General features: G+C 36.3%; 1 protein-coding gene across 4 annotated transcripts in view; it reads right to left on the reverse strand.

Moving 5' to 3' along the window:
- Window positions 1–565: 565 nt before the first annotated feature.
- LOC142345703 (uncharacterized) overlaps window positions 566–13,134 on the reverse strand; it is an 80,429-nt gene continuing 67,860 nt past the window's right edge. For all 4 annotated transcript variants that reach the window (XM_075397952.1, XM_075397953.1, XM_075397950.1 and 1 more), the window contains exons 8-9: window positions 7,220–7,440; window positions 566–1,233 (exon numbers count right to left, since the gene is read on the reverse strand). In XM_075397952.1, coding sequence (XP_075254067.1) covers window positions 947–1,233; window positions 7,220–7,440 — 508 coding nt within the window. In that variant the 3' untranslated portion in view covers window positions 566–946. The remainder of the gene's footprint in view (window positions 1,234–7,219; window positions 7,441–13,134) is intronic.

Consider the following 13,134-nt stretch of genomic DNA (forward strand, 5'->3'; position numbering starts at 1 on the left):
AATTAAAAGTTGCATTCCGACAGTATGTCGCAAATAATATCATTCAGCCATTCATACATGTCGACAAAAAACTCCAGGGGGATCGCACGTGTTTACTACGTCCAACAGTGAGAGGGCACTTGTTTACTGCGTACGATAGACGCGTTTAATGTGTACGACAAGGGGAACACACGAGTTTAGAGTAGATGAGCGCCAGCACTCATAGAGGATATGAGTAAAACTTGTTTTTTTCGACTACTTTAAAGCGCAAGGGCAGCTCAGTACTAGTTGAAATCTTGTCTGTGACCAATAGCTAAATAGAACTTACAAATTGAGTTTTTCACAAATAGTTCAAGAATTGAATTTAAAGATTACATTTAACGCCAAAAATTAAGTACATTTTTGAAGTAAAGATTTTCAACAAAAAACTTGAAAAAAGATCTAGTCAAATTCGTATCCAATTTCGTGTAGAATTTCAGCAGCTTGCACTGAATTCTTCCAGCACTCGCGTTGAGTTCACATTTTGAGCACTCGCGATAGACGATGTTTCGAGCAAATTATCAACTTGAATGAGTCAAGAAAAACGTGAAGTTTGATCAAAGTTAATTCAATTGTTAGGAGAGGAAAAAGATGGGGTGATCTGTAGATCCTGAGCTATTTATCGGAAGTATCATCTATCTGATCAACAGAAGAAGAACGTACCCACAATTGGCAATAATTTCTATCAAATTGCAAGGAGTTATTCACAAAAATAAATCAACATAAATTGAAAGCAGCACGAAGATTTGCTTTTACAAAATAAAAATCTCAACTCAAAGCAACTTCTAATTTGTGCAAGGAAATAAATCTGCCGGGAAATCAAGTTGCAAATTATGCCAAGCTTCTAATGGCAGGACTCTTGAGTTTTCGCAAAAAATTGATTTGAAAAATTTTTGTAATAGACGCAGAGAAGTTGATATTAGAGCCGTTATTTCGAATGTTCCGAGTCTTTTGAGGCATCTATTCCATTTGAAATGCCGGAAATATCAATCTCAGTATTGTTGTTATTATTATTTATTGGATCACAGTTTGTAGTATCGATACTCTCTGGTCGTATAATATGCGACCACAGTTGCCTCATTTCACTTGCCATTGCAGCTACTTTATCAGGAGGGTACAGGTGGGTGGGGTAGCTGATGGTCCAGTGGAGACGACCCTGGATAGTCATGAGCACGTTGCAGAAACAGTCTCCAGATTTAGACTGGTCGGCTAAGGCTGAAACATTTACGAACACCCAAAATCATTTTTAAAAATGGTTCTTCAGTGACGTTGTTTTTATAACTGTCGTGGTCGATAACACGGGTCAAAGAATTCAATGCGATGAATTTTAAAATAAATTTTGAACTGAAAATATACAAAAATTAGCTTGTATTCATAGTAGTTATCTATGCAAAAATATACAAAGAAAATTTAGATTAGCTAAAAATATTTTACATGATTGGCATGTGAATAGATCTTAACTCCGAATCCCGGAGGTGATTTTCTATTTTCATCAACATCTCATGAGAATCATATATGGCTTGGGTACAATAGAGTTCATTAGTTGGAGGTCGGTGGATGTTAGAATCAGGTTTCTGTTGGTGGGATAATTTACTTCTGACATATGATTGATAGGTCAAAAAGATAATGATAGCGCCAAAACAAAATTAGAATTGCGTTTAGTTTTGTGGCCATTACTTATCGACACAGCAATAAAGTTCGTCAGGTAAGTTTTTCTTTCGTTCTTTGAAACTTTAATAAAGAAAACTTCTAAGTTTCTTGATGTCTACTTGAAACCATCACATCCTCCATCCTTTTTTAAGCAAGTTTGTGGGTATAGGTTCTCCAAATCTGTCGGGTTGTTTTCTGTTTCTTGTTTATGTTCGTGCAGGCTCTGAGGTTTCGGGTTGTTGGTGATTTGCAGATGATGTGGCTGCAGAAGCTTCATCTTGAAGTGAAGGTCCCACATCTGTGTTCTGAAGTTGTTGTTCTGATTGAGATATGGTCTCCTCCACTGCTGGTTCAGTTTTCACATTGTCCTCGTCTAGTCTCGCAATTTGGTTGTCGCTCACTAGAACAGTCCGTGAGTTTTCGGGCTGTATGAAAGATGTGTTCAAGCCCTTCCTGATTATGAAGGTAGCAGGAACTGTCTTTGTCTTTTCGTTGGCCTTGAATAGAATGGGTTCGCACAAGTCGAAATCTGCTATTGCTGGCACTCTCACTCTGCGTTTCAACAAGAGTTCAACTGAAGTTTTTCCCCTCGTCTTCGAAGTGTTGCGATGTGTCGTCAGTGCCCTTTGCAGGAATGCTCCAAATGACACATTAGGGTTGGGACTCCACTCTTGAAGTGCCCGCTTCTCTGTCTGAACTGCTCTTTCAGCTAGTCCATTAGCTCTTGAGTGATAGACGGGTGATTCCATTTTCTTAATTCCCAGTGATTCACACCACTCCTTAAGGTCACCACTTACAAATTCAGGACCATTATCAGATACTAAAGTTTCTGGTATTCCGAATCTTGCAAAGATTTGACTAAGATATATTTTTTTTACTGTTTCTGATGTTCTATTTCCCGCGGGGAAAGCTTCTATCCAACCAGAACCCGCGTCAACAATTACTAAGATATTGCTTTGGCCCTTAACATAACCCCAGTCCATGTGGAGCCGTTCCCAAACGTCGGCTCCTGGCCACGTAGAGACTGTTTTTCCCAGGCTAGGCATGTTCATTTGACAATTCTTTACTAAAAAAGTGTTGAACGTCTTGGGTAATGCCAGGCCACCATGCTATCATTCTGACTGATGACTCAGGTGCATTCTTCGCAGGTTGTGTCTCATGCGCTTTTGCCAAAACCAAGTGTCGTAGTTTGGGTGGAATGAAAGGAACAACACCTCTGAAGATGATTCCATTATGTAAAGTAAGTGCATATGTCTGTTGTTCGAATCCTTTTTTCGCTTCTGAACATTGTTTCCAATTGCCGCTTTTGACTCGTTCCATTATGTCCTGGAAGAGTCTGTTAGTTCCAAGTTCAGTTTTGATTTCTGCTTGGGTCACCAAATCACTCTGGGCGAAGTAGATGTTATTGATTGCGAAGCACACTCGATCGTTATCCGATTCATCTTCGTCGAAATCCATTCTGCTCAAAGCATCTGCATCAGGTATCTGCTCTCCTGGTGTGTACTTCAACTCATAGTCAAAACCCATAAGAGCTATTGCCCATCTTGTGATTCTAGTTGATGGTGTCTTCGGGATCTCCTCGTCTGGTGCAAAGAGATATTTGAGCGGTTTGTGGTCAGTCTGTAGGGTATATCGTCTTCCATGAAAGAACTTTTTAAGTCTTGTGACCACAAACACAATTGCCAGTGCTTCCCGCTCTATGTTTGAGTAGTTTTGCTCCGCTGGAGTCAATTTTCTCGATACATATGTGACTGGATGTCCTTCTTGCGAAAGAACCCCGCCAATGGTTTTTTCAGAGGCGTCAGTAGTAACTGTTGCTTCTTTTTGTAGACTATATAGCTGTACTAATGGGTTAGCACATAAATCATTTTTTATGTCTTCAAAGGCTTTTTGTTGCATTTTGCCCCATGAGAAATCGCTATTTCTCATGTTATTTAAGGGTAGCATTTTTTGTTGCAAAATCAGGAATCATTCTTCCGTAAAAATTAGCTAGCCCAACAAACGATTCGAGTTGTTTGTTGTTAGTTGATGCTTTTGCATTTTTTATTTTTTCAACATGATTGGGATCTGGTGCTTTTCCCTCCTTTGAAATGGAGTATCCCAAAAAGCTAACGCTATCGACTGGTTTTGAGTTAGATTTTTTCTAATTAAAAGTAAAATTTTTATCACGTAGTTGACTCTTGACTGCAAGCATTCTCTTGTCGAACTGCTCCTTGGTAGTTCCATACACCAATACATCGTCTTGAAAGATCACAACACCTTTGATTCCTTTAGTGTTGATTCGATGCAATTCTGGAAGATTGAAGAAGAGTTTTTCAACCCCGAGGTAGTCGGCACATCTTGAACAGTCCCTGAGATGTGTTGATTGTGCATATATCTTTTGCTTTTTCGTCAAGTTCAATTTGATAGTAGGCATCTGAGAGGTCAATTTTGCCAAAGTATGAGGCCCCATGTAGGTTATGGAAGATCGTTTCCATGTCTGGTATTGGGTAGTCCTCATCCATGACCTTGCCATTGATGTGCACTTTCAAGTCCACGCAAAGTCTTAGTTCTCCACTCTTCTTTCTCTGCCACACCACTGGAGATGCATTAGTGACTCCTGGCTGTAGCGGTTCAAGGATGCCTTGTCTGACCATTTGATCCAGCTTCTCTGTGACCTTGTCTTGAAGAGGCAGAGATATTTTTCTGGCTTTGCAGAACATTGGCTGTGTTCTTGGTATCAGCTTCACATGCGCTTTGTAACCCTTCACAGCAGGTAGGTGCTTGGCTGTGATGTTGTTCACACCGTGCTTGGGTAGAAGGTCTCTACCAAGTAGTCCAAATTCTTTATCAGACTGCACAACTGCTAGTTTTTGCGTGAGCTTGCTTCCGTTCCACTCAACGTCACAAGTAAGTGATCCCCGAAGCGTTAATTGATGACCATCATAAGCTTCGAGATGTCTTTTCTTACCATCCAACTGAGGTTTACCAAGCTCAGTCCATATTTTTGATGATATTACTGTGCTGTCTGCACCTGTGTCTACTGCATTTTTACTTTGCAGTTATTTATTGAGATATATTCCCCTGTCACAGACATGCTTAAGATTTGTTCTTTAGTATAAAACATTTCCATCTCCGATCCGGGAGATGCTTGTTCTGAAGAAACATTTTCTTCGGAAAAGTTATTCTGTTCATTGTACTTACCTGAATTTGGTTGGGGTTTGCTTCTACACATTTTTGAGAAGTGTCCCAACCTTTCACAGGTGTTGCATTTTTTACTTAGCGCTGGACAGGGTCTACTAAAGTGTGGCTTACCTCCACACCTAGTGCACATTTTGTTGCTTTTATTAGCCGTAATTTTTTCATTTGGTTTTCGAAAGGTCTTTTTGAAGTTGAACCCAACTTCTTCTTTCACAGTAAAGGGCTTTTTACCTGATGAAGAACTTGCAAAAGCCATTGCTTGACTTCTAAACCGTAAGCTCTCGGTCATTTCAGTAACCGACATTGCTGGTTTTGCTTTAATACCGTCTAGTAGTCTAAGTTTTGCTTCAGGGTCCCTCAAACCTGAGATAAACTTTATTTTTACCAAATCCTCTTCGGGGTTGGCCGCTGTTTTCAGTTTTTCGAAGTCACAATAGCGTGCTTCTTCTCTAACACGTGCTAGGAAGTCGTCGTCTGACTCCCCTACACCTTGTATTACGGACAGAAATTTGGCCCTTTCTGCCGTTACTACTCTCTCTTTAGGAGAAATATAATTTTGAATCGCCAATCTGATGTCTTTATACGGAGTGTCTATCAAATTCCGAGAACTCATTAGGCTCCTAAGTTTTAATAATTGCATCTTGCCCTCACATACTAAGGAAGAGGTTGGTTACCTGTAGGTCCTGTACAGTACCATCGGTGTGGACCTCGTCCTCTTTCTTCTCCGCGCAACATTTCGCCACAAGACATAATCCACGCAGTAGCTGATTCTGCATTCTGTAGATCCAAAATCTGTCTGTCTGTAGTTGGTCTGGACACCATTGTCGTGGTCGATAACACGGGTCAAAGAATTCAATGAGTTGAATTTTAAATTAAATTTTGAACTGAAAATATACAAAAATTAGCTTGTATTTATAGTAGTCATCTATGCGAAAATATACAGAGGAAACTTAGATTAGCTAAAAATATTTTACATGATTGGCATGTGAAGATCTTAACTCCGACTACTGGAGGCGATTTTCTTTTTTCATCAACATTTCATGAGAATCATATATGGCTTGGGTACAATCGAGTTCATTAGTTGGAGGTCGGTGGATGCTAGAATCAGGTTTCTGTTGGTGGGAGAATTTACTTCTGACATATGATTGATAGGTCAATACGATAATGATAGCGCTAAAACAAAATTAGAATTGAGTTTAGTTTTGTGGCCATTACTTATCGACACAGCAATAAAGTTTGTCAGGTAAGTTCTTCTTTCGTTCTTTGAAACTTTTATAAAGAAAACTTCTAATTTTCTTGATGTTTCTTTGAAACAATCACAATAATCTCAGTAGATTTGGGTTAAAATGCAGGTTCAGATCGTTTTTTTACTGAAGTTTTTTAATGTCTTTCAATGTATTCAATAGATTTCTATTGCGGGCAAGTATATGGAACAGTTTAAATCAACTAGCGTAACAAAGATCTATCCGTGGTTTCACCCAACCCCTTCTCCGCCAGTGTCGGGGGATGCTGCCACGGATGGGCCGGGGGAGCGCCACCCGACCACACACCAAAACATAACGGTCCACCGAACTAACGATTTATCGACCAATAAGCTTTTTTGACGAATAATGATAAAACTGTTGGCTAAATTTCTCATTTTTCCCTTGTCGGCTAACCACCCTCTCTGCTAATTTTCCTAGAACCGCATAAAATGTAAATTGGGTTCACAAATGGCACTTTCGAGATCAAAATAGACCAGAAAACCAGCGCTAGTGAAAAAGGCAGACGTATCAACCATAGAAATATTATTTCTTACCAATCGGAATTGAGAAAATGTTAATATTATTTTCTGATTGACTGATTGCTCAACAAAGTCTCCATGTTTTCGAATAGGATATGAATATTAACGTAAATTTGCTCAGAAATCGCGTTAAGACGAGAGAAAAAATGTATTTTCAGAGAAACTGATCTCACGTTCGGTTGTGATAGATTCAAAACAAGTCCCACGGGCCACTGAGTCATGACCACATGCGATATATCAAATTTAGGTTAATTGAACGCATGAAGTTCGAGTTTTTAATTTATCAACCAATCAGATTTGTTGAAAATTCTATATCTTGGTACGTCTATTTGTTGATACGTCACTTAGAAACCAATCTACTGGCTCGCAAAGATCGGCAATAAAACTAATTTATACCAAAAATTTCGTTTCTGTTCAAACACTTAAACGTGTTTCTACATTTGATGGCTGTGCATTGATGACCCCATGGACAAATTTTTGTCTCCAAAACCATTTGGGTCTATCCTGTTCCCCCATCTTAGTGAGCATATATATTTTACGAACTCCCCTCTCCCCCGAAATAAGCAGATATTTTAGAGATGTACAAACCAATAGATTTTTGCACGGATATGGAGTTGAAGTCACCACAAAGAGCCTGATTGACACAAGAGACCTCCCCTATGTTGGAGAACTGGATCATAGTCATGCGACCACAAGTGCTAGGATGTGATGAGAACACATCCACAAACTGTTTAACTAACTGGGTGTCTTTGGATAGTCTGCGTTGCACTTCCCCGTAGAAAAACGTCTGGAAATTCTTCACATTGCCCCTGAAGTAAACGGAGGACAACGAATTAAATAGTGCAGATACATCTGAAGAAAGTTATGGTTAAAATAGACGAACACAATTACTCAAATAGTCATCAACTTTCAAACAATCAAGGCCAATTTTGTAGAAAAGTGTAAATAACTCTAATTGCTCTCACAGGTTTAAAAACGTATCGAAAACGATCATTTTAAACGTTTTAAATTTGGCATAAAAATTTAAAGATTGCTTTAAAATTTAGGATGGATAAACATTTTTCAGACGTGATAGTAATCAATTGCATCCAACGAATCAAGTATGCATTTATGCTCATGAATTCAATTTCAAATGATTCAATCCTAACGGTTAAGATCCGCAAACAAAGAATTTTTAAAATTTGAGATTGTACACTCTTTGGTAAGGAACTTTTCTCCTTCAATGCAAAAAATCAGATGCAAAGATTCATATTTGTTGATTGAACCAATGTGCTCACGAAAAAACAATAGCAGGACAAGTCCTGAAATACAATTTAAAGAATTGAATTAAAAACAAAAATACTATACCCGACTAGCAGACAAATTGACTAATGCCAACCAAACAAACCATTTCAAAAAAATAGAGAAATAATAGCAGTAAAAGTGTATACACTTTTGAGACCAGCGTTTTGAAAACCAAGGACTTCATTCAAAAACTTAAATAAACCGCAGAAGATTTGGCAAAAAAGAAAAAAAACTTGCTTGATATATCAGAAGCAATCAGGGTTTCTTATTGTTAATATCTGGAAAACCTAAACTGTAATGCAAACTCACACATAACAAGTCCCCAAGCTCATAAAAAGCTTTGTTGACGCCTTGAGATCAGAAAAAAAATGAAGAGGACACAAAGCATTCCAAAAACTTAAGAAAATGAAAGTAATTACTAATTAGTCTAATTCTTCATACTTATGACTTTGACTCAAAAATTTTTTGGCTGAAATCTTCAACACAACTAACGTGTATGCTAACAATGCAAGCAGAAAGCAAGCTACTTATACAAAAGGCCAACCGTAACTAGAAAAAATTGGAACAATTAACAAAAACTAAAAACAGTTACCATTTTCTTGACGCTAATGTCATTAAAACCTTTTTGCCATAAAAATCTGAACACCAACCCTTGTAAGAGCTTTGAATAAGCTTTGCTTGCTCGTAGAGCTCGAGCAAAAAATCAGAAAAAAAGAGACCAAAATGCAGCTTTATCAAAAAGTCGCTGAAAACCTTAATAATTATTACCTTATTGATAATGCTTAAAACAAATTAAATAAGCCATCATCAAGCCGCTTAAAATTTCATTGGCAACTACAGATAGGAAAACTCGATACATGATCATAACTTTCAAAAAACTTCAAAGATTGCAATTTTTTCTGAAAAGTCTCTGAAATATATTTTTCAATAAATTTTTCTGAAATATATTGAAAACCATTTCATTGCCACTAAAACTATGCAGTAACCATTTTTCAAACCTGAAAAAAGAAATTTCACTGGCCCCTGCAGATCAAAAAACTCGCATAGTGTGTTGAAAATTAAAAAAAATTTGGAAAAAATTGCAATTTTTATTGAAAAGCCACCGAATTTTGTAAAATTAATTACTTGAAAACCAAATCTTTCCTTCTAGAAACCGTTGAGTTACCCATTCTCAGGCCGTAAAAAGGTTTTAACTGCCCCCTGAAGATAGAAAAGCTCAAAAAAACATTGTCAAAAACCTTCAATATGTAAAAATCACCATGATTTTGCGTGTCTAAGATTGCATTTTTAAAACATACAGCTCAAAAAACTAAAATAAAAAGAAATTATGGCCTGTAAAAGACCTTCATCAACTTTGAAAAACGTCAACTAATACAAACCAACAATAAAGTCAAAAATGACAAAAAAAACCCATTAAAATTGCACTAAATTGGGCTCAAAAACTCAGAAAAATGTGTGAGAACATCTTACAAAAAAGACAGAGCACTAAAACAATCCAGTTCTTGGATTGGAACAAATTTCCAATAATCTACAAGGGTGTTATTTTGTCAAACAAGCTGCAATATGCTAGAATCATTTTTCAAATGCAGAAAATGTACAAAAAGCACAAATTAGATTCAAACTGAATTCCGTCACATCCTTTAACCATATCTCGCATGTAACAAAGAATTAGAGAAATAAGTTACACTCAAAATGGCAGATTGAATAAAAATGGTAATCAAAGTAATGCTTGAGCAAATATTGTAAAAGAGCCGCTTCAAACTGACGCTGATATCTGTCCCTGTTGTATCTTTGATTATTATAGGCGCAACAAAAACAACATCTTTTTTTCTTGTTTTCTGTTTTAACTTTTATCTTCATCATGTTAAATTTGTAATTCACAAGTAAGTATATCGCAGACATGTATGCTTTAAATAACAACAACATTTCAACCATTTCACATTGAGAGAAGTCATATGACTCTTCAGCCCAAAAATCACAATTTCAGTAGTGTTCAAATTATACCTATGCTACATCTGAAAGCAAAAATATCCGGCAAAACTGGACTTCCAGAAAGGGCATGTAGCTCCTAACCTCAATTTCACAAAAGGATCGAAACTGTACTCTCCGGAAACTGGATAGAAACTAAAAGCCCACTTGCGAGTAATGCCCATTTTCCACAAAAACAGCCGGCAGATTGCCGGAATAGCTGCGAAAGAAAAGACTTGCGTGCCGCATGATAGAGATAGAAACAGATACAGATGTAAGTTGAAAAAGTTATCGACGCCACTCAAAAAGCTATGAAAAACATTCAGCGATAAATTAAAAAAAGCTTGTTAAAATTCATTGAGCAGAAGCCTTTTCATTGAGGATCTTTATTGCACATATAAGTTCCTTTGACTTTAAACTAATTCAAATTGAACTTAAGGTTAAAAGTGCAAAAGTCATTTTTATTGAGTGAGATAAGTCAGGTATCAAAATCTAACCGTGCGAATGAACCTGAAAAAATGGCTAAAGAGAGTGAGAAGTGACGTCACGCACTCAAATGCCATTAGTGAGAGGAAGAAGTCATTTAGAAAATTTGACTTTTCAGCTTTACTGTGTGAACAAATGTAAAACGAAAAAGAGCCACAGACGACGAAACAAAAAAACAAAACCGGAAGAATTCCGGAAGCCAATCAGAGCATCAGAACTTTATAAAGAAAACCGTAATTACAGCTGGATTTATTTCTTTTGTCTTGAAACATTATCTCATCATATCAACTCATCGGATTTGATTGAAAAAATTTGGAAAACTTTCACCACTGTCACCTAAAAAATGAGCATTGACATAATGGGAAAAAGATAGAGTAAAAACAATTATGACATCATTCATTCACAATACATAAACTATTCATACAAAATAATAAACGAACAACTTTAGAACAGAACAAATTTTGACAGAAAAACGACTGAAATCTTGACCTTAATATTATCAAAAACATTCAGTAACGCCGAAAAGTGGCAATATAAATAGGTAAATAGGACAGTTAAATACAGATAGGCTAAAAAACTGAGAGCGCTACAAAATATCATGAACAGAATTTCAAAATACACATTGTGAAAGCATAAGGCAGGTAAAACTCTTGGAAACTATACTGGATTTTTCAGTAGGAAATGGATACTAAAATAAAAGACTAAAAAACACCGAATTTTTTTTCGGAGTCACTACTACTAACCCGAAAACAAGGTATACTTCTCTGTTATTGGAGAAAACATAGATAAAAGGGTCCAAGATTTTACAAGAACCGAATTAATGAAAAAGGCAAAAGAAAATATAATTTGGAGGCCAAAAATGATTTAAAATCAAAAAGAAGACCTGAATAATATTCTTATAATGTAATTATGAGTCAAAGTTCTTAAAGGGCATTTAACCACGTTCTCAGTGCAGCACTATATGTCAATTGAAATCAACTACAAAAAAAAATAAGAAAAAATCTAAAATCAATAAATTTTAACAACTGATAAAATCAATGCTGAAAAAAACCATAAACCTCAGAAAAATGATATAGTGATAGATGCTAGAAGGTTCAGAATAAGGACAGAAACAAAACAAGTAAGAAATAAGAAGACTAGTTCTTGATTTTTAGAAGTTAAAACAAAAATTGAAGAAATGAAGCAGAAAGCAAATATATTTCCAAAGGGAGTATTCGAGGCTAAGAAAAACCATATAGCTATCCTCATGTATAGATTAAAATGCAGAAAGATAGTTCAAAGATTGAAAAAAAAAATTTTTGGCAATGAAACTGCACTTTTTAAAAATTTTTTCTGCAGCACTCCAATTACTGAACGACAGAAAATACTTCAGTTAAAAGTAAATGAATATTACGATCTCTGACGGTGCACAACACGACTTCCTCTAGTAATTAAAACCAAATAACAAACAAAGCGGAGGAAAACTGGACAAAAACTGCCAAAATCGGGCAATCAAGTGCACGATTCTAAAAACGAAATCCTCAGGCTATAGAGGCATTCGTTGCATGAAACACCAAAGGTAAGTCGAAATATTAACTGATTTTTAGAAAAATGCTTTACGATCCGAAAACGCAGAAATTAATTGAAAAAAAAAGCCAAAAATGAACTGAAAAATTGGAAAACATGTGCTTATTTAGAAATTAAAACACATTATTAGGTTCTCAAACACTGTGGTATTATTTTTACGCTTTCGCATATTATTCATACCAAGCCGATTGCCGGAAAACAGCCGCCGTTGATTCAAATCATCAAGATTGGGTTTGAAAGAAGAGAAAAACTAATGAAAATAATGATTTTTGTACATAAACAACTTTAAAGTGCAAACTATTTTGATGTCATTTTCGAGCTGAACATACTCTCGTTTGGTAATGAGACAACACCAGTGCTAGTATCAATACCAATAAGCATTAGAGATGGTAACTAAGAACAAAGTTTGACTAACGGTCATCTAAAATCGGGCTTTATCCAGTTTCTATTTCTGATTTTTGTTTATTGATACTGACCCTGTTCATTTTGAATTGCTTTGCTGAGCAACTGCTGTCTAAAAACACTTTTGAAAAAGGAGAGAAGAGTGAAATTAGCCTAGAGAAGTCAAAAAAATTTCACGCAAAATATTGAAAAATCTGTGAACTATGGTGAAGCGAACTTTAGTACGTCGAAGCAAAAAAAAAAATAGGAGCTCTATAATAGCCGGCTGAGAAGCTGAGGAGGTTATTAATAAAGCTTCTATTATAAATTATTTCTACAAAATACTAAATTATAAGCAAAAAACTGAGTCAATTGGGCGGAAAAAAAACGGTTATCTGTATGCGTTATTCGCTCGAAAACACTTTTCAAAGTCGAGAAGTCATTCACTGATCCAAGCGCATGAGCAAAAAACTTCTCTCGCTCAGAAAAAATTAGTTCACACGGCATATTTACTCACTTTCACTTTTAAGTCAAAACACCGTCTGAACAAATAGTACTTCGGTAAAAAAAAACATAGCCGGAAGAATTCCGGAAGCGACTCGAAGCACCAAAACTTCACAAAAAGCTGAAGCCATTACCTTTTGTATTAAACCATTAACTCATTACCTCCGCGGGTCTGATCTGAAAATCGATGAAATTTAAACCACTGTCACCAAGAGAAAGAAAATGCAGCAAAATTTTATTATTGAAAACGTTTGGTAACGTTAAAAAAGTCTGAAATTTTTAGGATTGTCAAAAAACTGATAGCCTCACAAAAC

The sequence above is a fragment of the Convolutriloba macropyga genome, chromosome 9 (genome assembly GCF_964194025.1).
Source record: "Convolutriloba macropyga chromosome 9, txConMacr16.3, whole genome shotgun sequence".
NCBI lineage: Eukaryota > Metazoa > Xenacoelomorpha > Acoela > Convolutidae > Convolutriloba > Convolutriloba macropyga.